Source organism: Martes martes, assembly GCF_963455335.1.
Source record: "Martes martes genome assembly, chromosome: 3".
NCBI classification, from domain to species: Eukaryota; Metazoa; Chordata; class Mammalia; order Carnivora; family Mustelidae; genus Martes; species Martes martes.
In genome coordinates, this window is record NC_137890.1 from 14,737,215 (window position 1) to 14,764,270 (window position 27,056).

At 43.1% G+C, this 27,056-nt stretch overlaps 1 protein-coding gene across 2 annotated transcripts in view; it reads left to right on the plus strand.

Moving 5' to 3' along the window:
* Nucleotides 1-27,056, plus strand: part of ABCC4 (ATP binding cassette subfamily C member 4 (PEL blood group)) — a 250,147-nt gene that overhangs the window by 48,383 nt on the left and 174,708 nt on the right. For both annotated transcript variants that reach the window (XM_080798652.1, XM_080798653.1), the window contains exon 4: nucleotides 2,603-2,827. In XM_080798652.1, coding sequence (XP_080654778.1) covers nucleotides 2,603-2,827 — 225 coding nt within the window. The remainder of the gene's footprint in view (nucleotides 1-2,602; nucleotides 2,828-27,056) is intronic.

The window sequence follows — 27,056 nt, forward strand, 5'->3', positions numbered from 1 at the left end:
GATGTCCAGTGTTTCAGGATGCTGAGTGCCCAATGCTCCATTAAGAAGTACCTGCTTCAGAGACTCTGAAACTCTGGTAGGATCTTGAACCAAGGGGTGTTGTGGTATCATATTGGGCTCTTCTAAAAACCCCTTATGGTTTTACAATCAAGAAGATTCTTGTGAAGGAATAATAAAGACCGTATTCTCATCTGGTTTGTGGGAAGAATCTTCACCAGGCAGAGAAGACTGTCAAAAGACGGGCACGTTTGCTCAAGTAATTTTTGACCTCGCTCCTGCTCTCCAGAAAGTTTTAGTATGGTTACTTTTAAGTTGGATAATACATATTTTCCCCGTTTTATTTCTTCATAGTTGAGGGTAAGGATCAAGAATGGGCAGATGAGTGGGGAGGTAGGGGCCTCGAGCTGGCATTACTCATTAGTGAGTGTGTTTGATGGATGGATTATTAAGTCCTGTCAGCAGAAAAATCCTGGTGTTTGGGTGGTAATGCCCTGCCTTTATTTTGTGGATTTTTTTTTTTTTAAAGATTTGATTTATTTATTTGTCAGAGAGAGTGAGCACAGGCAGACAGAGAGGCAGGCAGAGGCAGAGGGAGAAGCAGGCTCCCCACTGAGCAAGGAGCCCGATGTGGGACTCGATCCCAGGACGCTGGGATCATGACCCGAGCCGAAGGCAGCCGCTCAACCGAGAGACCCAGGCATCCCTATTCTGTGTTCTTTTTCCCTGGGTTTGCATCTCTCTGTTTTCTCTCTGATGGGTGACTCTGATGGTATTTTCCTATATCCACACCTGTGTTAGGCTCAGATGGAGAGCCAAGGACCAGTCAACAGGCACTGAGTCTCAGAGATGATCCTGCTTTAGGGAAGTTTGGGCCGGCAGGTGTTACCTCTGGGCACCCAGGGTGGTGTGCTCCTGACCTGGGCTGGGACTGCCCTGTGCACAGTCTGATGTTCTCGCTTCGCTCTGTTAGCCTCCAGGTTTCCATCTCGGTGCTCCCATCAGCTGTTCTGTGGCTGCTGTATTCGTGTTGCTTTCATAAACTCAGTGCTTCTTGGGACGAAAGATGGGGCCTGCTGGACACGCAACAGTGGGCCTTTGTGTTCTTGAGATCTGATTGTCTTCTGTGAGCGGCGTTTCCTTGTAGTACAAAAGTGCCATGACCTCATGAAAGGCGAGGCTGATGGTTAAGTTTGCAAACGGGTGTGTGCATGCCTGTGGTGTTGGGGTTCATAATGTCACACCCGTCTCAGGGACGGGAACCGCTTTCTGTCAATATCCTGAAGAGGCACTGGTTGGTTGAGGAGAAAATGCATGTTAGCTGCATCTCGGGTTTGGCTTTTCTGGGTTCCCTTGCCCTTCTGCGCTGTGGGTTCCTCACTCGGGACAGACGGAGGAGAGCCACCAGCAGCAAACCTGTTGGTTGGTTGCCACGTTTGCGTTCATAAGGACAGGTTGCCCAAGAGGAAATGTTTGTTTCAAAGTGGAGTTCTTGGAAGATTTCCAGACTTTTGGCATTAGATGAAGTGTGGCGGAAGATCTGTGTGTTTACTTTGGGTGACATGCATTTGCACTGAGTGTTTGGCGTTCTTTGTTGGTACCTGACGAGCGGATATAGGTTGTGGGTAGAGTGGCCATCTGGCACAGAAGGGCAAGGGTTGACGTTTCTTTGCCTCTCGTTTTAGGGCAAAAAAAAAAAATTGCTTTCCTTATGTCTTAATTTGGGAGGTAAGCCCCAGCGCTTTCTTAACTCAGTGGTGTAGGATTTTAATTTTTTGCTTTGGGGAAGCAATTAAAATTCTTCAAAACCAACACCTGCGACGTATGGCTTACGGCGAACCATGGATCGCGAACCACAGATGGCATTATTTTGAGCTTATCTTCTGCTGAGTTTAATTTTTGACTCCAAGGCAGCAGTGCTCAGCTTCTAGGGGTAGACACATTTGAAAGCAGAGCCCCCTGTGGCTGAGAGCCTGGGAGCCTCCTGGGCCTGGTCCTGTTTCCTTACTCCAACCCACTTTGGAAGCTGGACTCCGTTTTTTTGATCTACTGACACGTGGAATTTGGGGTTGGGCTCAGATCCGTGTTTGCACCAGTATCTCTATTCACCAGAGCCCTTCTAATGCAGAAAGGGGGTTGTAAGAGCGTACCTCCCATGAGCGAGCCATTCGTGACTTTGCTTTGGGCTGGGATGTTGACACCGGAGACCCAGCAGGGAGGCTGTGAGCTGGGCTGCCCACTTGTGAGCACACGCCTCGCCTTTCTTTTGCCATTTTTCCTTGTTCATCTTGGGCCAAGACTTACCTGATTGTCTACCAAATGCATTCTAAACACAGGTCGCAATATTCATCAGGCACCCACAGTGTCCCCAAGCACAGCAAACTAAAGTTTTAAAGCTTTTGCACTTAGAATTTTGGCTTAAGGTTAAACCATTATCTCTGGTTGTCTTACATAAAAGAAGAGTTCTGTTTTCTTTGGGGATTAGTGATGAACGTAGCACTTTGTTAAAATGCCTTTTTAACATGCTTGTAATAAACGCAAAGCTACCTTCAGAAAAACTGGTAGGACCTATATTTCTAATTACAGCTTTCTCCTTTCCTTTTAGGAAGGCACCAAAGTAATCCAGCCCATATTTTTGGGGAAAATTATTAATTATTTTGAAAACCATGATCCCACTAATGCTGTGGCTTTGCACGAAGCCTATATCTACGCCACGGTGCTGACCACCTGCACGCTTATCCTGGCCATACTGCACCATCTGTACTTCTACCACGTTCAGTGCGCGGGCATGAGGCTGCGCGTCGCCATGTGTCACATGATTTATCGGAAGGTAAGTGTCATTTTTTTTTTTTTTTAATTTTTTATTTTAATAAACATATAATGTATTTTTATCCCCAGGGGTACAGGTCTGTGAATCATCTGGTTTACACATTTCACAGCACTCATCATAGCCCATACCCTCCCCAATGTCCATTTCCCCACCACCCTCTCCCGTCCCCCTTCCCCCCCGCAACCCTCAGTCTGTTTCTTGAGATTGAGTCTTTTATGGTTTGTCTCCCTCCCAATCCCATCTTTTCATTTTTTCTTTTCCTACCTCCCCCCAAACCCCCCCACCTTGCATCTCCCCTTCCTCATATCAAAGAGATCATATGATAGTTATATTTCTCCGATTGACTTATTTCGCTAAGCATGATACCCTCTAGTTCCATCCACGTCGTCGCAAATGGCAAGATTTCATGTCTTTTGATGGCTGCATAGTATTCCATTGTGTATATATACCACATCTTCTTGATCCATTCATCTGTTGATGGACATCTAGGCGCTTTCCACAGTTTGGCTATTGTGGACATTGCTGCTATAAACATTCGGGTGCACGTGCCCCTTCGGAGCACCACGTTTGTATCTTTAGGATATATACCCAGGAGTGCGATTGCTGGGTCGTAGGGTAGCTCTATTTTCAGTTTTTTGAGGAACCTCCACACTGTTTTCCAGAGTGGTTGCACCAGCTTGCATTCCCACCAACAGTGTAGGAGGGTTCCCCTCTCTCCGCATCCTCGCCAGCATCTGTCATTTCTTGACTTGTTAATTTTAGCCATTCTGACTGGTGTGAGGTGGTATCTCATTGTGGTTTTGATTTGTATTTCCCTGATGCCGAGTGATGTGGAGCATTTTTTCATGTGTCTGTTGGCCATCTGGATGTCTTCCTTGCAGAAATGTCTGTTCATGTCCTCTGCCCATTTCTTGACTGGATTATTTGTTCTTTGGGTATTGAGTTTGATAAGCTCTTTATAGATTTTGGATACGAGCCCTTTATCTGATAGGTCGTTTGCAAATATCTTCTCCCATTCTGTCAGTTGTCTTTTGGTTTTGTTTACTGTTTCCTTTGCTGTGCAAAAGCTTTTGATCTTGATGAAATCCCAATAGTTCATTTTTGCCCTTGCTTCTGTTGCCTTTGGCGATGTTCCTAGGAAGAAGTTGCTGCGGTTGAGGTCAAAGAGGTTGCTGCCTGCATTGTCCTCAAGGATTTTGATAGATTCCTTTCGCACATTGAGGTCCTTCATCCACTTTGAGTCTATTTTCGTGTGTGGTGTAAGGAAATAGTCCAATTTCATTTTTCTGCATGTGGCTGTCCAATTTTCCCAGCACCATTTGTTGAAGAGGCTGTCTTTTTTCCATTGGATATTCTTTCCTGCTTTGTCGAAGATTAGTTGACCATAGAGTTGAGGGTCTATTTCTGGGCTCTCTATTCTGTTCCATTGATCTATATGTCTGTTTTTGTGCCAGTACCATACTGTCTTGATGATGACAGCTTTGTAATAGAGCTTGAAGTCTGGAATTGTGATGCCACCGACTTTGGCTTTCTTTTTCAATATTCCTTTGGCTATTCGAGGTCTTTTCTGGTTCCATATAAATTTTAGGATTATTTGTTCTATTTCTTTAAAAAAAATGGATGGGATTTTGATAGGGATTGCATTAAATGTGTAGATTGCTTTAGGTAGAATAGACATTTTCACAATATTTGTTCTTCCAATCCATGAGCATGGAATATTTTTCCATTTCTTTGTGTCTTCCTCAATTTCTTTCATGAGTACTTTATAGTTTTCTGAGTATAGATTCTTTGCCTCTTTGGTTAGATTTATTCCTAGGTATCTTATGGTTTTGGGTACGATTGTAAATGGGACTGACTCCTCAATTTCTCTTTCTTCTGTCTTGTTGTTAGTGTAAAGAAATGCGACTGATTTCTGTGCATTGACTTTATATCCTGACACTTTACTGAATTCCTGTATAAGTTCTAGCAGTTTTGGAGTGGAGCCTTTTGGGTTTTCCACATATAGTATCATATCATCTGCAAAGAGTGATAGTTTGACTTCTTCTTTGCCGATTTGGATGCCTTTAATTTCTTTTTGTTGTCTGATTGCTGAGGCTAGGACTTCTAGTTCTATGTTGAACAGCAGTGGTGATAACGGACATCCCTGCCGTGTTCCTGACCTTAGCGGAAAAGCTTTCAGTTTTTCTCCATTGAGAATGATATTTGCGGTGGGTTTTTCATAGATGGCTTTGATAATATTGAGGTATGTGCCTTCTATCCCTACACTTTGAAGAGTTTTAATCAGGAAGGGATGCTGCACTTTGTCAAATGCTTTTTCAGCATCTATTGAGAGTATCATATGGTTCTTACTCTTTCTTTTATTAATGTATTGTATCACATTGATGGATTTGCGGATGTTGAACCAACCTTGCAGCCCTGGAATAAATCCCACTTGGTCGTGGTGAATAATCCTTTTAATGTACTGTTGGATCCTATTGGCCAGTATTTTGGTGAGAATTTTTGCATCTGTGTTCATCAAGGATATTGGTCTGTAATTCTCTTTTTTGGTGGGATCCTTGTCTGGTTTTGGGATCAAGGTGATGCTGGCCTCATAGAATGAGTTTGGAAGTTTTCCTTCCATTTCTATTTTTTGGAACAGTTTCAGGAGAATAGGAATTAATTCTTCTTTAAATGTTTGGTAGAATTCCCCTGGGAAGCCGTCTGGTCCTGGACTTTTGTTTGTTTGGAGATTTTTGATGACTGTTTCAATCTCCTTACTGGTTATGGGTCTGTTCAGGTTATCTATTTCTTCCTGGTTCAGTTGTGGTAGTTTATACATCTCTAGAAATGTATCCATTTCTTCCAGGTTGTCAAATTTGTTGCCATAGAGTTGCTCGTAGTATGTTCTTATAATTGTTTGTATTTCTTTGGTGTTGGTTGTGATCTCTCCTCTTTCATTCATGATTTTATTTATTTGCGTCCTTTCTCTTTTCTTTTTGATAAGTCTGGCCAGGGGCTTATCAATCTTATTAATTCTTTCAAAGAACCAGCTCCTAGTTTTGTTGATTTGTTCTATTGTTTTTTTAGTTTCTATTTCATTGATTTCTGCTCTGATCTTTATGATTTCTCTTCTCCTGCTGGGTTTAGGCTTTCTTTGTTGTTCTCTCTCCAGCTCCTTTAGGTGTAGGGTTAGGTTGTGTATTTGAGACCTTTCTTGTTTCTTGAGAAAGGCTTGCACTGCTATATATTTTCCTCTCAGGACTGCCTTTGTTGTGTCCCACAGATTTTGAACTGTTGTGTTTTCATTATCATTTGTTTCCATGAATTTTTTCAATTCTTCTTTAATTTCCTGGTTGACCCATTCATTTTTTAGAAGGATGCTGTTTAGTCTCCATGTATTTGCGTTCTTTCCAAATTTCCTCTTGTGATTGAGTTCGAGCTTCAGAGCATTGTGGTCTGAAAATATGCAGGGAATGATCTCGATCTTTTGGTACCGATTGAGACCTGATTTATGACCCAGGATGTGGTCTATTCTGGAGAATGTTCCATGTGCACTAGAGAAGAATGTATATTCTGTTGCTTTGGGATGGAATGTTCTGAATATATCTGTGATGTCCATCTGGTCCAGTGTGTCATTTAAGGCCTTTATTTCCTTGTTGATCTTTTGCTTAGACGATCTGTCCATTTCAGTGAGGGGAGTGTTAAAGTCCCCTGCTATTATTGTATTACTGTCGATGTATTTCTTTGATTTTGTTATTAATTGGTTTATATAGTTGGCTGCTCCCATGTTAGGGGCATAGATATTTAAGATTGTTAGATCTTCTTGTTGGACAGACCCTTTGAGTATGATATAGTGTCCTTCCTCATCTCTTATTATAGTCTTTGGCTTAAAATCTAATTGATCTGATATAAGGATTGCCACCCCAGCTTTCTTCTGATGTCCATTAGCATGGTACATTGTTTTCCACCCCCTCACTTTAAATCTGGAGGTGTCTTCGGGTCTAAAATGAGTTTCTTGTAGGCAGCATATTGATGGGTTTTGTTTTTTTATCCATTCTGATACCCTGTGTCTTTTGATTGGGGCATTTAGCCCATTAACATTCAGGGTAACTATTGAGAGATATGAATTTAGTGCCATTGTATTGCCTGTAAGGTGATTGTTACTGTATATTGTTTCTGCTTCTTTCTGATCTACTACTTTTAGGGTCTCTCTTTGCTTAGAGGACCCCTTTCAATATTTCCTGTAGAGCTGGTTTGGTGTTTGCAAATTCTTTCAGCTTTTGTTTGTCCTGGAAGCTCTTTATCTCTCCTTCTATTTTCAATGATAGCCTAGCCGGATATAGTATTCTTGGCTGCATGTTTTTCTCGTTTAGTGCTCTGAATATGTCATGCCAGTTCTTTCTGGCCTGCCAGGTCTCTGTGGATAGGTCCGCTGCCAATCTAATGTTTTTACCCTTGTATGTTACAGACTTCTTTTCCCGGGCTGCTTTCAGGATTTTCTCTTTGTCGCTAAGACTTGTAAATTTTACTATCAGGTGACGAGGTGTGGACCTATTTTTATTGATTTTGAGGGGCGTTCTTAGCATCTCCTGGATTTTGATGTTTGTTCCCTTTGCCATATTAGGAAAATTCTCTCCAATAATTGTCTCCAATATACCTTCTGCTCCCCTCTCTCTTTCTTCTTCTTCTGGAATCCCAATTATTCTAATGTTGTGTCGTCTTATGGTGTCACTTATCTCTCGAATCCTCTCCTCGTGTTCCAGTAGTTGTTTGTCTCTCTTTTGCTCAGCTTCTTTATTCTCTGTCATTTGGTCTTCTATGTCACTAATTCTTTCTTCTGCCTCATTTATCCTGGCAGTGAGAGCTTCCATTTTTGATTGCACCTCATGAATAGCTTTTTTGATTTCAACTTGGTTAGATTTTAGTTCTTTTATTTCTCCAGAAAGGGCTTTTATCTCTCCGGAGAGGGTTTCTCTAATATCTTCTATGCCTTTTTCGAGCCCGGCTAGAACCTTGAGAATTGTCATTCTGAACTCTAGATCTGTCATGCTACCTATGTCTGTATTGATTAGGTCTCCAGCCTTCGGTACGGCCTCTTGTTCTTTTTTTTGAGGTGAGTTTTTCCGCCTTGTCATTTTGTCCAGGTAGGATTTGCTTTCTCCTGCTGTGGAATTCCGCTGTTCTTGGTGACTGAAGTTGGTTTTGGATCGGTTTCTTGTTGATCTTCTGGGGGAGGGGCCTGTTGTAGTGATTTTCAAGTGTCCTTGCCGCAGGCGGAATTGCACCGCCCTTGCCAGGGGCCGGGCTAAGGAATCCGCTCGGGTTTGCTTTCGGGAGCTTTTGTTCCCTGAGCGCTTTCCGTAGAGTTCCGGAGGACGGGAATGAAGATGGCGGCCTCCCAATCTCTTGGCCCGGAGGAGCCGAGAGCTTGGGGTTCCGCTCCTCAGTGCGCTCTCAGAGCAAAGCGCCCAACAGTCCCGCCTCCCTGGCTTGCGGTCGCGCCTCGAGGAAAGCAGTCAATTGTTGGAGCTGGAGAAAAGCGCCGGGTCGCTTTTGTCTCTGTGGCCTCCGGCCGCGCTCCGAGCCCACCCAGCCTGCGACCGGCACAAGGTAACCCTGGGCTTAGAGCTCACTCCTCGGCTTTGTCGCTATAGCCGGCTTCCCCGCTCCAATACCTGCGAGCTCTGCGGCAGTCAGACACCCCCAGTCCTTCTGTGACCCTGCGGGTCCTGGGGTTATGCTGACCCCGCCTGGGTTTCCCCCCAGTTTAGCCTCTGGAGCGATGTCTCCCACTGGAGCCGACTTTTAAAAGTCCCGATTTTGTGCTCCGTCGCTCCGCCGCTTGCCGGGTGCCGGCCCCTCCCCCCGGGGTCTATCTTCCCGTCGCTTTGGATTCACTTCTCCGCAGGTCCTACCTTTCAGAAAGTGATCGATTTTCTGTTTCTGGGATTGTTGCTCTTCTTCTCTTTGATTTCCCGTTGGATTTGTAGGTGTTCACAATGGTTAGATAAGCTATCTAGCTGATCTCCTGCTACCCGATGTCGTCTCAGCCTGCTACTTCTCCGCCATCTTGACTCCTCCCCCTAAGTGTCATTTTGTATCAGGATGCCTGCCTCACCCCAAGTATCAAAAGCATTTTGGGAAAGTTCGTAGATTAAAAATTTTGTAAAAAGGATCTCTGTTTTTATGTATTTATTTCTGCGAGAGAGGGGCACAGGGAGAGAGAGAATCCTAGGCAGGCTCCACGTCCAGCACGGAACTAGATGCAGAGCCCCTTGCAGGGTCAGTCTCAGGATGGACCCTGAGGTCATGTGCCTGAGTCATAATCAAGAGTTAGACTCTTGACCAACTGAGCCACCCAGGTGCCCCCCGGAGTCATTTATACCTTACCAGAGAAGCTTGTTATTTATAGCAGGGGAATTTTTTTTTTTCCCTTTAAGTGAACTTTACCGATACACGATGGAAGTTTTCTATTGTGATCAATAGATCACATTTGGTCTATTGTGATAGATCACAACCCCTGCCTTTGATCATGTTTGGCCATAGGCTGTTGCAAAATACTCTACTGGTAATGGAATCTAATTAAAAAATAAGTATCAAAAATAAGGATCAAATTGATTTAGGCATGAGAAATTTCCAGTGTCGTCATGCCTAAATCTCTGAGTTGTATTTATGGAAATTTTGTTGTTGTTCATTAAAACTTTCGTTTACATCAAAATTGTATTTTATAAGGGACCGTCTGTGAAATTGGATCTGTAAAATTAAATCTCAGAGAAAAGATTGTATTTGAGAAAAAGAATAATTGTATTTTTTAAATGAAGCGTTTAACCATGTTCAGTGTAATTGTGTTAATTAAAGGAAAATATAGAATCCATGTCAGACACATTCACTGTTCTGTAGTTATGGTTGTATTTTTTTTTTAAGATTTTATTTATTTAGTGGGGGAGAGAATGAGCAGGGGGTGGGGAGGCGGGAAGGATAGAGGGAGAGGGAGAAGCAGACTCCCTGCTGAGCAGGGAGCCCCATGTGGGGTTCGATCCCAGGACCCTGAGATCATGACCTGAGCTAAAGGCAGACACTTAACCCACTGAGCCACCCACGTGCCCCGGTTGTTTTTAATAGTATTAAAGAAAATAGTGGATGTTTGGGATGAAACTTAAAATTTTACATTGTTTTTAGTAATTTTAGAGAGAACTTATGTCATACTTTATGTTGCTTTCATGTCGTACTTTATGTTGCTTTCCATTCAAGTTACTATTTTAGGCACTGTTTTCTTTTCCTTTAATATACGTTGTAGCCATTTCAATGACAAGACCCGGTTTGATGTTTTCAGCGTTTTTGTATTGAGAAATGCCATAAAATTCTCCCATAGTTCACCCTGGTCTGAAGTATCATGGAGGGAGTGAGGATTCCAGGTGTCTTTACCAAGGAGTTGCCATAGACAGAAGAAGTGACAACTGGATAGCTCTCTGTTTTGGGCTGCTTGCTTTAAAAACAAAAACGCTCCATTTTAACTGTATTATATACTTGAAATTTACTAGGAGAGTTCGATTTTAAGCATTCCCGCCATACACACAGAAGGATAACCATGTAGAGTGATGGATATATTAGCTTGACTGCAGTACTCATTTTTCAATGTGTATCTGTCAAAATATGACGTTACACCTTAACTATATACAATATTTTTTAATCAACCGATTAATTAATGAATTTTTGGGTAATCTTTACACCCAATGTGGGCTCAAACTTAAGACCCCGAGATCAAGAGTCCCATGCTTTTCTGACTGAGCCAGCCAGTGCTCAACATATACAATACTTATTAAAAAAAAAAATCCTATTGGAAGTTCAAGTCAAACAATTTAAATTTAAAATATTGCTTCTTTAACCTAGTTGCTGCGTATCTAGAGCTTCTGTTTTTTAGGACTACTTTTCTTAGCAAAACGCAAGATGTTTTCTCTAGCTCTTCCTCTGAGCAGAGTCCTGTTAATCTTGGAATTGTGGGCATGCCGGAGGTTTCTCACTGTCTGTGGAGGCTGTGACACGTACCCTCAGGTGCCTCCTGTGTGATGTGGAAATGGTTAGCGCTGCCTGTCTGCCCCAGTCAAGGCGTCTTTGTTGCTGTCCTTCTCCTCCTCTTGCTTATTCTGTTGTGGTCCCTTCTGCCATTTAGGAGACGGGTCCGATTTCTCTATAAATTAGCTAGATCATGCTTTCGCTCTCATAAATAAATAGGAAATTTCACTAGGACTCTACTGTGAGAACCTTTACTGTGGGAGCCAAGTTTGGGGGGACGGTTCAGTCCCACAAAGCTCTTTCCTGCCCAGGTGAGGTGATGGTGGGTCACCTGTTTTTCTTCCTCTCCCCACTAACATTTTAGAACTCGCCTTTGGGAAATCTGATCCGATATGGCACATTGGCTGCATGTAAACAGCTCCCGAAGGTGTTAATTTGCTGGCTTGATTAGCCTGAAAGAATTGTCCCCTTACAAAGACTTGGCTTGGGTCAGACCATAGGCGTAACCTGAGATGCCAGGAACGTGGGAAAGACCGATCTCCTCAGGCACTGCCTTGTGTCTAGAATCCTGCTGGGGGATGAAATAGGACACTTTTTCACTGCAGGTGGGCTGATTCTTTAGGGCAGAAGCTGGCACCGCAGCAGAGCTCTGAGAGGCCCCTCCGAACATTCACGCCTTAGGCTGGGACCCTACCTCCCGATCCCCGGTTCTGGGAGAGCACCAGGTCGGGTGTCGTCACTGGAATGGCTGCTAGGTTCGTAGTAGAAATTCGTAATTTTGCAAGATGTCGTGGGATGTAGCCTACAAGAAAATGACTTATGACTTGTTTACCTTTTCCCAGCTTTGGTAAAATTGCACTTGGCTTTTGAGCTTTTTTCTTTTTCTTTTTAAGATTTTTATTTTTTAAGGAAGCGCTGCACCCAATGTGGGGCCTGAACTCAGAACCCTGTGGTCAAGCGTCACCCACTCCACCAACTGAGCTAGCGAGGTGCCCAGAGCATTTATTTATTTACTTACTTATTGTTTGATTGATGGTGGTAAAATATGCATAATGGAACATTTACACTTTTAACTCTTTAAGGGGACCGTTCGGTGACATTGAAGTAAATTCACGCCATTGGTGCGGCCATCACCACTATCCCACCATTCATCTCCAGAACTTTCTGGTCTCCCCGGACTGAGACTCTGTGCACGCTAGACACTGAACTCCCCGGCCCCTACCCCCACCGCCATCCCTGCGTTACTTCCTGTCCCTGAATTCGTCCCCTTTTTCTAGGTGCCTCATATAAGTGGATTCATGCAGTGTTTCTCCTTTTGTGTCTGGCTCATGTCACGGAGGCTCATGTCTTCAAGCTTTATCCCTTTTGTTGCCCCTGTCAGAATTGAACTCCATCTCGAGGCCGATGACAGTTCCACTGTATGGACGGGGCCCGTTCCTTTGTCAGTGGGCATTCGAGAGATTTGCCTCCACTTTTCGGTGATTGTGAATACAGCTGCTGTGAACATGGAAGGGCAGATCCCTCTTCAAGTTCGTATTTTCAGCTCTTTCTGGGGACATTTCCCCAAAGTGCAATGGCCGGACTAGATGGTAAATTTTTGAGGAACCGCCTACCCTTTCCCACAGTGGCAGCGTCATGTTACTTACCCACTTGGTCATTGTTTTTTCTGCGAACGTGAGGACTAAATGAAGAGGAGTTTGGATGAACTGTGACGTTTTGTTTGGATCGGTGATTCTGGTTGGTGGTCTCCTGATACAGCCCATGGGGGTCTGTTTAGTTTCCTCAAATCTATAGGACATTTTTTTTTTAATTACTTTTTACCAAATAAAGAGATCATGCAACACAGGCTGTGTCTTTTGGAAAGTCAACAGATTGGCATGAAGAACACGGGTTCCTCACCGTAGTGATGTTTTGAACATTATACTTGTTCATTTTAAGAAGTCACCGCCAGTCATGGGTCATATTCCCAACATGGGTTACTCTCACCTCTGCAGTGGGACTAGTGGCTTCTTTCCTGTCTTTGTTCTTGTCCAGGCCACAGAAGAAGCAGGACATGTCCAGCTTCAAATCTCAAGGGGCTGCTTTCCCAGCTCAGATCAGAGGGGGTAGGGCCAGACTGCGGGAAGATGGCAGTTTCAGCCCCATCGCTAGTGGGAACGGATCTCGCAATTGCCAACCTGACCTTGGCTTCAGGCTTGGGTGCAGGTGAGCCTGAATGTTTTAGGTCCCTAGTCCTGGGCGCACAGGATGGCCTCTTCTGTAATCAGGATGATCTTGTCCCGTGGTACAGAGATTTTCTTGTATAACCAAATGCATATGGCACTGAGGTTTTTCCTTAAGATCTTAAACCTGATGGGCCCTGAGTTTCCTGACTCTGTGTCCAGTTTGAAGAACTGTGGCAGTTCCATAATGAACCTTGATGGCTGGTTTCCTCTGAATGCCAGGGAAAGCCGGAGCTGTCAGCTTTCGAGCTCATGGACCCCGTTCTCCGTCCTTGTTCCTTGGTGCAGACCTCCTTGCAGAACGGATCATTTTGACCATCCTTTTTATGCTGGCTAAAATCTCATCTTCACTGTTTTTAGAACTACCCACAGGATAGTTTTTGAGAGTACTTATCTTTCTTTGGTTGAACTTGTAAGATGAGCGACTTCCTCCCAACATCCGAGTTTCCTTTTATCCTCTGTCGTGGCAAGAATTTATGTACAGGAAACCCTCATTATTCACAGAGTCTGCGTTTGCAGATTGCCTGCTTGTGGAATTTATTTGTAACCCCAAATCAAGGCCTGGAGCTCTCTTATAGTCATTTGTGGGCATGCACGTCGTCACTAAAATTTTGTATCCCCTGATATGCATACTCCTAGCTGGGGTTGCCTCCTTGTTTCAGCTGTCCTACTGTAAACAAAGTGTTCTTTTCACTGGCTGGGTTTTTTTTGTTTTTGTTTTGTTTTGTTTTTTAAAGATTTTATTTATTTACTTGACAGACAGAGATCACAAGTAGGCAGAGAGACAGGCAGAGAGAGAGAGAGAGGAGGAAGCAGGCTCCCTGCTGAGCAGAGAGCCCGATGCGGGGCTCGATCCCAGGACCCTGAGATCATGGCCTGAGCCGAAGGCAGGGGCTTAACCCACTGAGCCACCTAGGCGCCCCTCACGGGCTATTTATATGTAGGGCCTGTTTTCTGCTCTTCTGTGCTTCTTGTTGGTGATTTTGCTGTTTTAAATGGCCCCACACAGAATGCTAAGGTGCTTGTCTGGTGTTCCTGAGTACAACAAGGCTGTGATGTGTCTTGTGGAATAAACATGACATATAGTACGGAGAAAATGCCTGTGTTAGATAACCTTGGTTCAGGTTTGTTTGTTTTTGACTTGGTATATATATTTTTTTATGAATACATATAAGGTATTATTTGTTTCAAGGGTACAGGTCTGTGATTCATCAGTTTTACATAATTCACAGCACTCCCCCTATCACATACCCTCCCCAGTGTCCATCACCCAGCCACCCCAACCCTCCCCTTCCTTGTTTTTGATAAGACTTCACTCTCATTTGTGCCTTTGTCTTCCTGTGTGTTTCCTCTGGCAGATTTAAAAAAATTTTCCTTTTTTTCTTTTTTAAATTTTCTTTTTAAAGAAAATTTAAATTTTCAGAAATTGATAATGAACCCTAGGTGTGATTTCCCTTGAATTTATTATGCCTCTTGGGGTTTGTTGAACTTTTTGATCTTTAATTTATTCTTTCTCTAAAAACTTGGGAAATGTTTGGCCATTATATCTTTTACAATACTATCTTCTGATCCACTCCCTTCTTCCTCTTTCTTGGATTCTTGTTACATGTATGTTAGAACATCTGAAAGTGTCTCGTAGTTCCCTCTTTTCTTTCCCCCCTTAATTTTATTCCGTTTTTTTCTCTCTATTCTTCAGATTGAATAATTTTCTTTTAATCAGCCTGACTCCCTTTTCTGTTATCTTCAAACTGTTACTAAGACCAGCTAGTGCGTTTTTCCTCCCTAGTTTTGTATTTTTCAATGATAGAATGTTCACGTTGCTCTTTTTTTACAGTTTGTGTTTTTCTGCCAAGGATCTGTTTACTCATATTTCTCTTTAATTCTTTGAACATATCTCCCTTCAACTCTTTGAACATAAAGTTTAAAAAAAAAAAAAAACCAGTGTCTGGGTCAAGCTTTTTTTTTTTTAATTCTTATTTATATATTTGGGGGACTTGCTTTTTATTATGAAGACTGCATTCTTTCTTGCTGTGGTTTACATTTTCCTGTGGGGTTTTTGTTGTTGTTGTTGTTGTTCTTTTTGTGTGTCTCAGATTTTAAATTTATTGGGCATTTTGAATGATACATTGCAGATCTGCCTTCTGAGAGTCTCTTGAGGAATGTTGCGTTTTGCATTAATAGGTCACTCACCAGCTGATCTCTTTCAACTTGGTATAGGCTTGATTTATGCTTGGTTAGCTTACACTTTTGGAAATTCTAAGGTTATTTTTTCTAAGCTTCAAGTTGGTAGGTTTCAGCCTTCAAGCTCTGTGTCCTTTGTGGGACCTTGTTAGGCCTTGGTCGTAATCTTTTCTAGGTTGAGTCTAGAGCAGATCTGTTCTAGAGAAGAGATTCTCAGCCTTCGCCCTGCCAGCATTTAGGGCTGTGTAATTCTTTCTGGGGGGCTGGGGGTTGGAGGGGACCCCATGCATTGTGGGATGTTGAACAGCAACTGTGGCCTCTACCTACTCGATGCCAGTAGCGTCTTTCAGTTGTAACAACCAGTAATGTCTCCAGACATTGCCAGATGTCCCCTGGGAGGTGAGGACAGCACTGGCCCAGCTGAGAATCCCTGCTCCACAGCGTGGGCTTTCCTTCTCAGGGGTGGTCTTCCTGGTGTCTCAGCTGTATTCCAGCCTTGTTGATCGCTTATTAATAAGGTTTCTGCGCTCTGGCCGGGCAAGAACTCCGGTGCCCTAACTTGACCTTCAGGGCTCTGTGTTCTGCTTGCTACTCCTCGTGCCAGCTCTGGTGAGCCTTAGGCTCTGCTGACCTGGGCCTTTTTAGCCCGTCCCTCAGCTAAGGCCTTGGCAGCAGCATCCCTTCCCTGCCCCGGGACTTTGGGGACCCTTTCATTCAACCTCGGAGTTGCCAGCTGCTTCGGCCGAGCCCAGCCTCACCTCTGCCTCCTCAGCTCCGTAGGAGCTGCTGTCCTGCGTGGGCCTCATCCAGCTCGCTGCTACAGCTGGAAGACGGCCTGCGGGCCGAGAGCCACGACAGCGGTCGCGTTGACCTCTTGAGTGTCCCTGCTCCCAGGGATCTGTCTTGCACTGCCTGTTACCGGTGCCCGGACATGTGATTTTGTCCAGTTCGGCACTTGCTCGTGGCAGAGGTGGGGCTGGGGCCGGCCCACCGTCAGACAGCAGCTGTCTGCTCATGGCCTTTCCTCGCTGGGTGTTTATGGGCCTTGCAGCGGGGAGCTCCGTGTACACGACAGGGCAGGGTGGCCCTCCACCGGAGCGTGGACCCGCTCAGCTTCCTTGCCGAGCAGAGCAAGGGGACAGGTCATATGCTAGGCTGCGGGTCACTGGATTCTGTTATGAGTCATTGTTGTGCTTAATACAAACCCAGATCCTGGATGTAATCCAAGACCTGCTCCCCCAGAGTGAAGAGAAGCCTGGAAATCTGTATATTTAATCTGTGTCCCAGGGGTTCGTATCCGCAGGACAATTGGGGAGTCACCGTGCTAGGGACGGTGAAGGGGACAGTGGGCAGGGCGGTGGTGGGTGTGGAGCCTTCTTAGACAGTGAACACACAGCATGGCTATCTGTATGCTGAAAACACGACTGACACTTAATTTTCAGCATCCAGTTAATTTTTAAATTTTTATGTTAGTCTGGAGATGTTTTTGTTTCTTTGTTATTTGAAGGTATTTCTGTAGGTTTAGAATTTTTTTGGTTGGTGGCTATTCCCCGTCCTACCCCCACCCCCCAAAGGTGATCATTTTGTTTTTATATTTATTTGTTTATTAAAAAAGGATTTTTAATTTATTTTCAAAATTTTTAAGTTATCTCTCTACCACCTGTGGGACTTGAATTCATAACCCTGAGACCAAGAGTCACATGGTCCCCTGATGGAGCTAGCGAGGCACCCCTCATTCTGTTTTTTTTAAAATTAATGAATTTTTATTTTTATAAGATCTTTTAAATTTGTTCATTTAAGAGAGAGAGAGAGAGTGTGTGTGTGAGCCAGAGCATGAGCATCTAGCATGGGGGAGGTGCGGAAGGAGAGGGTGACGCAGGCTCCCCACTGAGCAGGGTGCTTGACCTGGGGCTCCATCCCAGGATCCTGAGATCATGACCTGAGTCGAAGGCAGACGCTTAACCAACTGAGCCACCCAGATGCCCCTAAATCAATGAATTTTTAATTGCGGTAAAATACACATAACTTAAAATTGAACCCATTTACCATTTCTGAGTGTCCCAGCTCAGTGGCCTTAAGTACATTCACATCATTGTGCAACCATCACCACCATCCATCTCCAGAACTCTCCATCTTGTAAAGCTGAAACTCTGTCCCCGTCACACCAGTTCCTCATGCCCTCCCCCCACCCCCTGGCCACCCCCATCCTACTTCCTGTCTCCAGGAAACTGCCCGCTTAGGTGCCTCCTGTGAGTGGAATCACACAGGCTTTGCCCTTGGGGGCCTGCCTTTTCTCTCAGTTGGCACAGTGTCTTCAAGGTTAACCCCATTTTTTTGAATGGGTGCGGGTCATACATTTGCTCAGTTTTCGTTGAAAAAAATCACAGTTCGCCCTCGTCCTCAAGAGTGGCCACCAACTTTCAGTTACTTGTGGAGAAAGAGGAGGGCATTTCCGGACAGGACGGTACCCCCTCTCTGGGTCCCTGCGCAGAGCCCGCAGCCGAGGCTGGGTTATGTTTTGAAGTCCTCGTCTCCTCCCTCTGGGACCCATTAGCTGAACTGACCCGGTTATTTTCTTTGTTTGGATCTCTGTGACTTGACAGCCATTGGTCCCCAGCTGCTACTGGTTACACTCCACTCTAGTGACGAGGAGAGTGTGGGGTTTGGGATAATGGCATTTGGTGGAGACTGCGATGGGTGAGGGCACTTTCCTCACCGGTCTGTGCACTTTTCTCTTAGTTCCTTCGTATGGACTGATGATAGATGTTAAGGCATTGCTGCTTTTTAATTAGTTTGGTTCTAAAAACGAATGCTGTGAAAATCACGAGTTGGACAGCATCTCCTTTTGTCTTTTTTTTTTTTTTTTTTTAAATTCTGTACGGATTTACTGGTTTTCTGAAAGCTTCAAGCATGGTGTTTACAAGGGAATGAGTAATAATACAACTTGTTGTGTGATAGCTTGAAAGGGTGCACTGTTCCTTTACATGTGTTGCATATCCAACTTCCTTAAGTTCCACGCTTTGAGAAATATAAAACATTAGGAAAAAAGGTTATGCACATTTGTAAAACACTTTTTTTTTTTTTTTTTTTGCTAGGGAGAGACACAGTGAGAGAGGGAACACAAGCAGGGGGAGTGAGAGAGGGAGAAGCAGACTTCCCGCTGAGCAGGGAGCCCGATGCGGGGTTCGATCCTGGGACCCCGGGATCATGACCTGAGCCGAAGGCAGAGGCTTAATGACTGAGCCACCCAGGCACCCTGACAGACTCATTTTTGACAGTAAAATTATGCACAGTGGTTGACTTTGTGGAGGGTGTTTTGCTTCCCTGTCGTAGTCTTAGTATGAAGGAAAGCACACGATTAAACTTTAGAAACTTCTTTCAAGACAAAAGAGTTCTAAGTAAGTATAGTTGTTATAAAAGACTTGGCGTGTGGCCTCATATATAGATTTTTATGACTAAGCCTGACATTTCTGGGAAGATAGTTTATACTCAACATTTTTAAATGTTTTATAATTTTTAGAAACAAAAACATATTAAATGATATTTTTAAAAAGTTGAGAATTTTTTTCTTCTGTTGGGGATGTACTTCATCTTTGTTTTTCTCATTAAGATAGTCTCTCCTGTAATCGTGTGTGTGTGTGTTTGCTGTCCTTTGTCTCCTCGTCATTGGGTTTTCCATGTTCACTGTATTATTACTTCTTCCACCGAAGGGCCTCTCCCCGCACCTCCCCCCGCCCCCCCACCTCCCCCCCCCACCCCCGGCAACTCACCTTTGCCCCAGCTATGCTGCGTTATTCTGTCTCTTCTCCTCTCTTGTGTGGGATACCAGTCACATGGTGCTTGTCTTTCAAAACAAGAAATTGGTGATGGGAGGGCCTGGGTTAGGGGGTGTCTTTCGTTGTTTAGGGATGTGACCTCACTTTGAATGTAACTACCATCGTATGGCCTCACACATTCAGGGACTCATGGATGCTAGCGGTGATGAGGTCAGGGAATGTGGAGTCAGTCTGACCTCAGAGCAAATATCACAGACCCCCTGGTCGTTCTTGGGGTCCACATTGTGGCCCTTCTGCTCAGAACGTGTTAAGTCTGTGTGTGTCCTTCTGGCCTCTTGACTCCGAATAGATCACAGCGGTAAAATGGTAAAGGAAAGGTGGCTGATGAACTTAAAAGAAGACTGATGGTAGCCCTAGGAGGGCAGTGCCAAAGCTTGCAGAGAACTTTCTGTACAGGTGTGCTGGCTTATAGGCCAGTCATAGAAAACAAAAAAACAAAAAAACAAAAAGAAAGAAGACAATGGAACTGTCCAATTATAGAGAGGTGGTTGATTTTGTATGCACTTTGATTTTCATTTCCTTGAATCTCTTTTCTTCTACAGAAGCCTAGAGAGGCTCTGATTAAATTCATGGAGATGTCACCCATTATATTTATGGGTATGGAGATATTAGGTGCTCCCTGCATCCTCCCTCAAAAACAAAATTTAATGGTTTCAGGTTATGCAGTCATGAAAGATGTGGCAGCGTTACTAAGCAATTCTAGGCAACAATATTGGAAAAATATAGGCAGTTTTCTGCTTTGGGTGAGCTAAGCGTACTCTTCTGACGAGCCTGTTGCAGTCATACCCACTGTACAGACTCAGCTCTGGGGTAGGGCCATGAACCAGGAAGGAAACCAAAATGCGAAAGAGGTGACCCAAGTGCTTGGTTTTTAGTTCTGAAAATCCTTTAGGTTCTTCCTCCAAGCCTCCTTGCTGTGATTTTACTTAAAATGTTATGAAGCTGTCCTCGTTTGGAAACAGGAGTAGGTACTGGTGAGAGGGATAGCTTGATAGCAAGGGAAAGGCTGGGTGTGAAATTCCAAAGGCATGGCCATTTGGGGCTGTCTCTGGGAGCAGGGTCCTCCACACACACCCAGGGTCCTTGACATTGGGTCTGAGGCACGTTGGTGATAAGGAGTCGGCATCATTCGGATGGGGAAGAACTGTTTCTGTTTTTAAGGACTGTTAGAGAAGTGATGGTATGTGTTCATACTTGGGTTTTGTGTTTCACTTGTACTGATTAAAATAATTGAGAAGAAAACAGTATGTTTTTCAAATGAATGACAAATATTACTTATTTTATAAAAAACTGATTAAAATCATTCTTCTGGTTCAGATTATAGAGTTGTCTTATAACTCCAGATGTATTTTGATGCCCACCCAGAGAAGGAGCCCCCATAAATGAATGCCTGCGCTGATTGAGTTTGCATTCCACAGTAGGCAATGTTGGTTTTAATGGCCATGTGGATTCTAGTATAACCCATAATTAGGCATTTTGATTGCTTCCCAGTTTTTTATATTAACAGATGTCAGTGCAGTGAACATGACCAAAGTGAAACCTTTGGAGACATCCTTAATTTCTCAGGGTATATACATTTCAAGGTTTTTTTTTTTTTTTTTTTTTTTTAAGATTTTATGTATTTATTTGACAGAGACAGAGAGAGAGCAAGAGAACACCACCATGGGTGTGTGGGAGGGAGAAGCAGGCCTCCCGTGGAGCAGGGATCCCAACGCGGGGCTCGATCCCAGGACTCTGGATTCATGACCTGAGCAGAAGGCAGATGCCTAATGACTGAGCCACCCAGGCGCCCCAAGCCTTTTTTTTTTTTTTTTTAAGTGATTTTACTTATTTATTTCAGAGAGAGAGCGAGCAGGGGGAGAGAGAGAGGTACAGAGAATCATGCTCACTGTGGACCTGACGTAGGGTTCCATCTCATGACCTCATGACCTGAACTGAAGCCAAGAGTTGGTTGCTCAATGGACTGCACCATCCAGGTGCCCCGCAAGGCTTTTGAATGCTAGATTTTCTTCCAAAGAGCTGGACACTTATTTATAGTCTCTGGGAAACAAGATGGCCCCTACCCTTGCCAAGATTGGCTCTTGTAACTTTCTGTTTTTGCTACGTTCACCAGTTTCTAGATGAAAAAGAACACTTTGTCATTATTTCTGAGTCATAATGAATTTCAGTATTGGAAAATTTTCAGTGGTCATTTGTGTTTACCTCAGTGAGTTTCCTGTACCTGTTATCTGCCACTCTTTTATAGTAGTAGACTTTTATAATTTTATATATATATATAAATATTAGTAGATTATAAAATATAAATATATAATATATAACTAATAATATAAAATATTAGTAGATATAATTCTTGATATGTAATACTTCTTGATTTAGCAAAGATACTAATCCTGGGTCTGGTATATACAGTGCAAATAATTGCTTCCAGTTTCTGTTTTTTTTTTGCTCTCATGGTGGAACTATTGTGCTCTTACAAGGAAAACAAATTTAACTAAACAGTATCCTTTTACACCCTGTCAACTTAAGGAAATGTGAAACCAAAACATTGCTTTAATATGTGCATTTTTTTCTCTATACCCAATGTGAACTGTTTTTCAACTGTCACATACATAATTTATTAGAACCAAACTTTAATTTTCGACATTAATGAAGAATGGTAATTTTGCTTCATTAAAAAAAAAAAGTACCCAGTGTTCTCTGTCGGGCATGAATATGTTCAGCTTATTTTCTCATCTGCAAAATAGGAGTAATTCTTGCTTTGTAAGGTTGTTTCTTAATCAGTTGTCTGGGTTGTAATAGGTGCTCAATAAAGGGCAGCTGTTTCTATGAATATGCTGATGTAGATGAATATGACAGCCTCTGTGCACTCAAATGAGCTGACAGGTCCTGGGGGCAACAGACACGTAATTGATTTTACTAGAGGCTCTTCTGTAGGTGTGAACAGTGCTTGTATGTGTGTGTGTGTGTGTGTGTGTGTGTTTCTGTTTCTTTGGTCTTGGTCTTAGGTAGACTCTTAGATCATCAGTTTTATACTTCTCTTTCTTTCTAATGTCAAACATTTAAAGCCAGAAGTTTCCGCTAGGACTTGGTTACCTGTATCCTACAAATTGTGATATATGGTCTATTCTCATTTATTTAAAAATATTTCTGATTTCTCTTAGGAGGTCTTCTTTGCCATGTGGCTGTTTAGTTATGTTGCTAATTCTCACATATTTGGAGTTTTGAGAGCCATCACAGTGATTTCCAATTGAATTCTGTCACCAGAGAACATTCTGTGTAACATTTTTATGTTTAGAAATTTATTGAGATTTATTTTATGGCCCCAGCATATAGGGTCCGTGTTGAGAAATATTCAGTGTGTACTTGAGAAGTCTGTCCTGCAGCGGTTGGGCATGGCGTTCCATAAGTGTCAGATAAAGGTAGTTATTAGTGTTGTCCACATCTTCTGTATTCTGACGATTTTTTTTTTTTTTATACTTTCATCAATTACTGAGAGAGGGATGTTGAAATCTATGATTGTGGTCTTCTCTGATTTTTCTCTTTTGTTCTATGTGTGTGTGTGTGTGTGTGTGTGTGTGTGTGTGTGTGTGTTTTAAAGATTTTATGTATTTATTTGACAGACAGAGATCACAAGCAGGCAGAGAGGCCCGCAGAGAGAGGAAGGGAAGCAGGCTCCCTGCGGAGCAGAGAGCCGGATATGGGGCTCGATCCCAGGATCCTGGGATCATGACCTGGGCCAAAGGTAGAGAGAAGCCTTAACCCACTGAGCCACCCGGGGGCCCCTCTTTTGTTCTTTTTTTGTCTCATATATGTTGAAACTCTATAATTTGATCCGTACACTTTTAGGAGTGGTGAAATGACCTTATTAGTATGAAATGTCTGTCTTAATCTTTGGTAATGTTCCTCGTCTCAAGGTCTGTATTGTCTGATGTTAATAGAGCCACACCACATTCATTGTACCTATTGTTTGTGTGACATATCTTTTTTTTAATCCGTTCACTTTCAATCTGTCAGTGGATTTAAAATCTGTCTTCCTTATACTGCAATTTGGGTTTTTTATTCTTTGTGACAGTCTCTGGCTTATAGTATTAAATGTAAATACTAAATTAAATGTAAATACTAAGTGTATTTACATTTAGTGTAAATACTGATGTGATTGGGCTTCAGCTTTTCACTTTGCTATTTCTTTTCTACTTGTTTCATCTTTTTTTTCTCCTTTCCTGACTTTTTTTGGGGTTTATCAGAAATTTTTCAGTATTCCATTTTGATTCCGTTGTTGGCTTTTTAGCAGTATCTCTTTGTGTGTTTTTAGTGTTGACTTAGAGATCCACATAGGCATCTTAACTTACTATAGTCTGTTTAATTCTAATATTGGACTATTTTACACAAAAATGTAGGAAACGTACAAGTGTAGGGGCGCCTGGGTGGCTCAGTGGGTTAAGGCTTCTCTCTGCCTTCAGCTCAGGTCATGATCCCAGGGTCCTGGGATCAAGTCCCGCATCGGGCTCTCTGCTCAGCAGGGAGCCTGCTTCCTCCCTTCTCTCTCTCTGCCTGCCTCTCTGCCTACTTGTGATCTCTCTCTGTCAAATAAATAAATAAAATCTTAAAAAAAAAACGTGCAAGTGTAAAATTGTGTTACCCTTCCTCATTCATTGTGGTCTCGTTATCGTTCACATCGACATACACCATGCAGTGTGACCATTTTTTGCATTAAGCAGCCATTTGTCTTTCAAATAGATTAAAAGGAAATTTGTAATCTTTTATGTTTAGCTACATATTTGCCATTTTGGTTTCTCTTTATTCCTTATTGTATATCTTGAGTTTTCATCTGGTACCAGATCCTTTTGACTGAATGAAATTTTCTTTTTTAAAGACTTTATTTATTTGAGAGAGAGTGAGCAAGCATGGGGGTGGGATCAAAGGGAAAGAGAGGAGAGGGAGAAGCAGGTTCCCCGTGGAGCAGGGAGCCTGATGTGGGACTTGATCCCAGGACCCCTGGGTCATGACGTGAGCTGAAGGCAGACGCTTAAACAACTGAAGCACCCAGGTGCCCCTGAAGAATTTCTTTTATAATATCTTGAAGTTTAGTTTGGTGATAAATTCTCAGACTTTGTATATCTGAAGATGTCCTAATTTCACCATCGTCATTTGAAGCACATTTCTGTTGGTTATAGAATTCAGTTATTCTTTCTTTTCTCTTAGCTCTCGCTAGATGTTCCACTGTCTTGTTTCCATTGTTTCTGATGTCAACCCTCAGTTGCATTTTTCCTTTATATGTAAAGTGTTGTTTTTCTCGGTTTTTTGGTTTTCTGCAGTCTGAGCCTGATGTGCCCTAGGAAGGAGTCTTTGTTTTGATATTTCCTGGTGTTTGCTAAGATTCTTCAGTATGTAAATTAATATTTTCTACCAGCCTTGGAAAAATTTCAGCCATTATCTCTTCACATATTTTTTTCTTCCCTATTTTGTCGTTTTCTTCCAGGAACCCACTTTCGTGTGTGTTTCAGTCCTTGATATTGTCCCACTGAACCCTTATGCTGTTTTTCCCCCCTTCAATTTCTCTCTCTTCTGTTCTTCAGATGGTAATCTAAAAGACTTGATGAATCGGGGAACGGATCAATGGAATTTTTCTGCTTCTAAAGTTATCTAGTGGATTTTTCATATTGTACTTTTAAGTTCTAGAATTTCCATTTGGTTCCTTTTGGTAGTGTTCATTGGTCTCCTAAAATTACTCATTCCAGTTCAGTTGTTATAACCATATCTTTCTTTAACTCCTTGGACATATTTATATAATGATTTTATAGTTCTCATATACTAATTCCAAAATCTGGATCATCTTAGGGTCTACTTTTATTGCCTCTATTCTCTGTCTTTGATCTGGGTCACATTTTCTTTTTTTTTTTTAAGATTTTATTTATTTAACAGAGAGAGATCACAAGTAAGCAGAGAGAGAGAGAGAGAGAGAGAGAGAGAGAGAGAAGCAGGCTCCCTGCTGAGCAGAGAGCCAGATGAGGGACTCGATCCCAGAACACTGAGATCATGACCTCAGCTGAAGGCAGCGGCTTAACCCACTGAGCCACCCAGGTGCCCTGGGTCACATTTTCTTCTTTGTATGTTTAATAATTGTTTACTGTGTTGGATGTTATGAGGGTTAATATTATAGGGGTTTTGACTAAAGTGTATTGCGTTTTGTTCTTATGAGCAATTCCTGGCCGATTGGTTCTGTTAGGAACAGATCTATGTACCTATGTTACTACCTACTTTCTTACTTTATGTGTCTGTATATCTGTCTATGGCAGATATTTCCATCTTAAACTCAGTCTTAAGGGGCATGGCTCTTACTCTAGAGTATGATCTTTATTACTAAGGCATGGCCCTCCTGGTGTCTAATAGAGTATCTGAGGTGCTTGTGAAGATCTCTTTATTCTTTTTGAGTGGGAACTCCGTGTCCCCTCACATGACCTCTGGAATCTCTCTTGAGCCTGCAGCGGGTGCTAAATCCCCTTGCTAACTCCCTGCAAAAACTTTTGGGACCTTCCCTTCTGCTACTTGGGCTTGCAAATTCTGGACATTTCTGCAACTTGGAACAGGTAGCTCTTCCTCCTTGGCTCAGTGAAACTGCTGTTCTAGTTGGTCCAAAAATGCACCTGGGCAGAAAGCCAGGTGAGATATAGGGCTCTGAAGGCTTCCGGTGTTGCGCCGCCTGGCGGCCAGTGCCGGAAACAGCTGCTTCGTATATTTGGTCCAGCTTTACAGTCTTTTTTTTTTTTTTTTTTTTTTAAAGATTTTATTTATTTGACAGATAGAGATCACAAGTAGGCAGAGAAGCAGGCAGAGAGGAGGAAGCAGGCTCCCTGCTGAGCAGAGAGCCTGATGCAGGGCTCGATCCCAGGACCCTGGGGTCATGACCCGAGCCGAAGGCAAAGGCTTTAACCCACTGAGCCACCCAGGTGCCCCCAGCTTTACAGCCTTAACAGTCGAGGGCCAGTTCAGTGCCAACTGTTCTTTCCTGGTTGGAAGCAGAAGTCTGACAGTTGGCTTGTAAGCTCTGTCTTCCTCATTAATAACAAGAATGATACCCCACTGGGTTTTTGGGGGGGTTTTTTGTTTGTTTGTTTGTTTTGGCCTAGCTAGAGTATGACTGATTTTCTTTTGCCAGATGATTCATTTCTGTGTTGGCGCCTGTGCTGCTGTTAACCTAGGTGAGCGTTTCTTCCAGAGTCACCCTTTCTTTCCTCAGTCTCAGGTGTGACTGAATGACAAGGTGTCCCGATGGTCCGCCTAGAGGAGCTTGGCCCTTTGTACAGAGTGTCACCTGTGCCATCTCACACTCTGGTTCTCACTGTCAGCAGCATTGACCGTCTGTGAGTGACGATTCCAGATGGGTGCAGTTGTCTTGAGGTTTTGTTCTTGTTTTTTGAAAATGATCAGTTTTAGAATCAGTTTTGTGTGCCATTGTGTCTTACTGTCATTGTTCCAATATGTTGTCAGATATCTACTTCTACAGTGTATTTTCTGCATGCAGGATTCACCTGTATTTGTATGGAAAATTGGCTTTAAAAATATTTTCAGAATAGCTTTCAGTAATGAAGGCACACTGAAGTTTCTTTCTTTTCCTGGAGGGCGTTTCTTTCTTTTTTTCTCCCTAGTGGGGAGAGGGTTGTATTTTTCTTTTTTTGTGACAGATTTATTTACACTTGTGTGGCACTTCGTACTTTTCAAAGTGTCTTCACGGGTGTCTGGCCCTTCTTTTCCCTTCACGCAATCCTAGTGCACGGTCTTGTTACTCTCGCCTGGACTACATCACGAGGTGTCCCTCGTCTCCCCTTCTTCTGAGCATCTCCTGGCCAGTCACTTCTACAGTTCAGTCTTGCTAAAGTTGAGTTTCTCACTCAAATGTAAAAAAGACGTTTATTGTTCCATTTTGTTTTCCAGACACGAGCCGCTTTCATTCTACCTTTCTAGCCAGATTTCAGGTGTTCGTGGCTCAGTTGCTTCTAT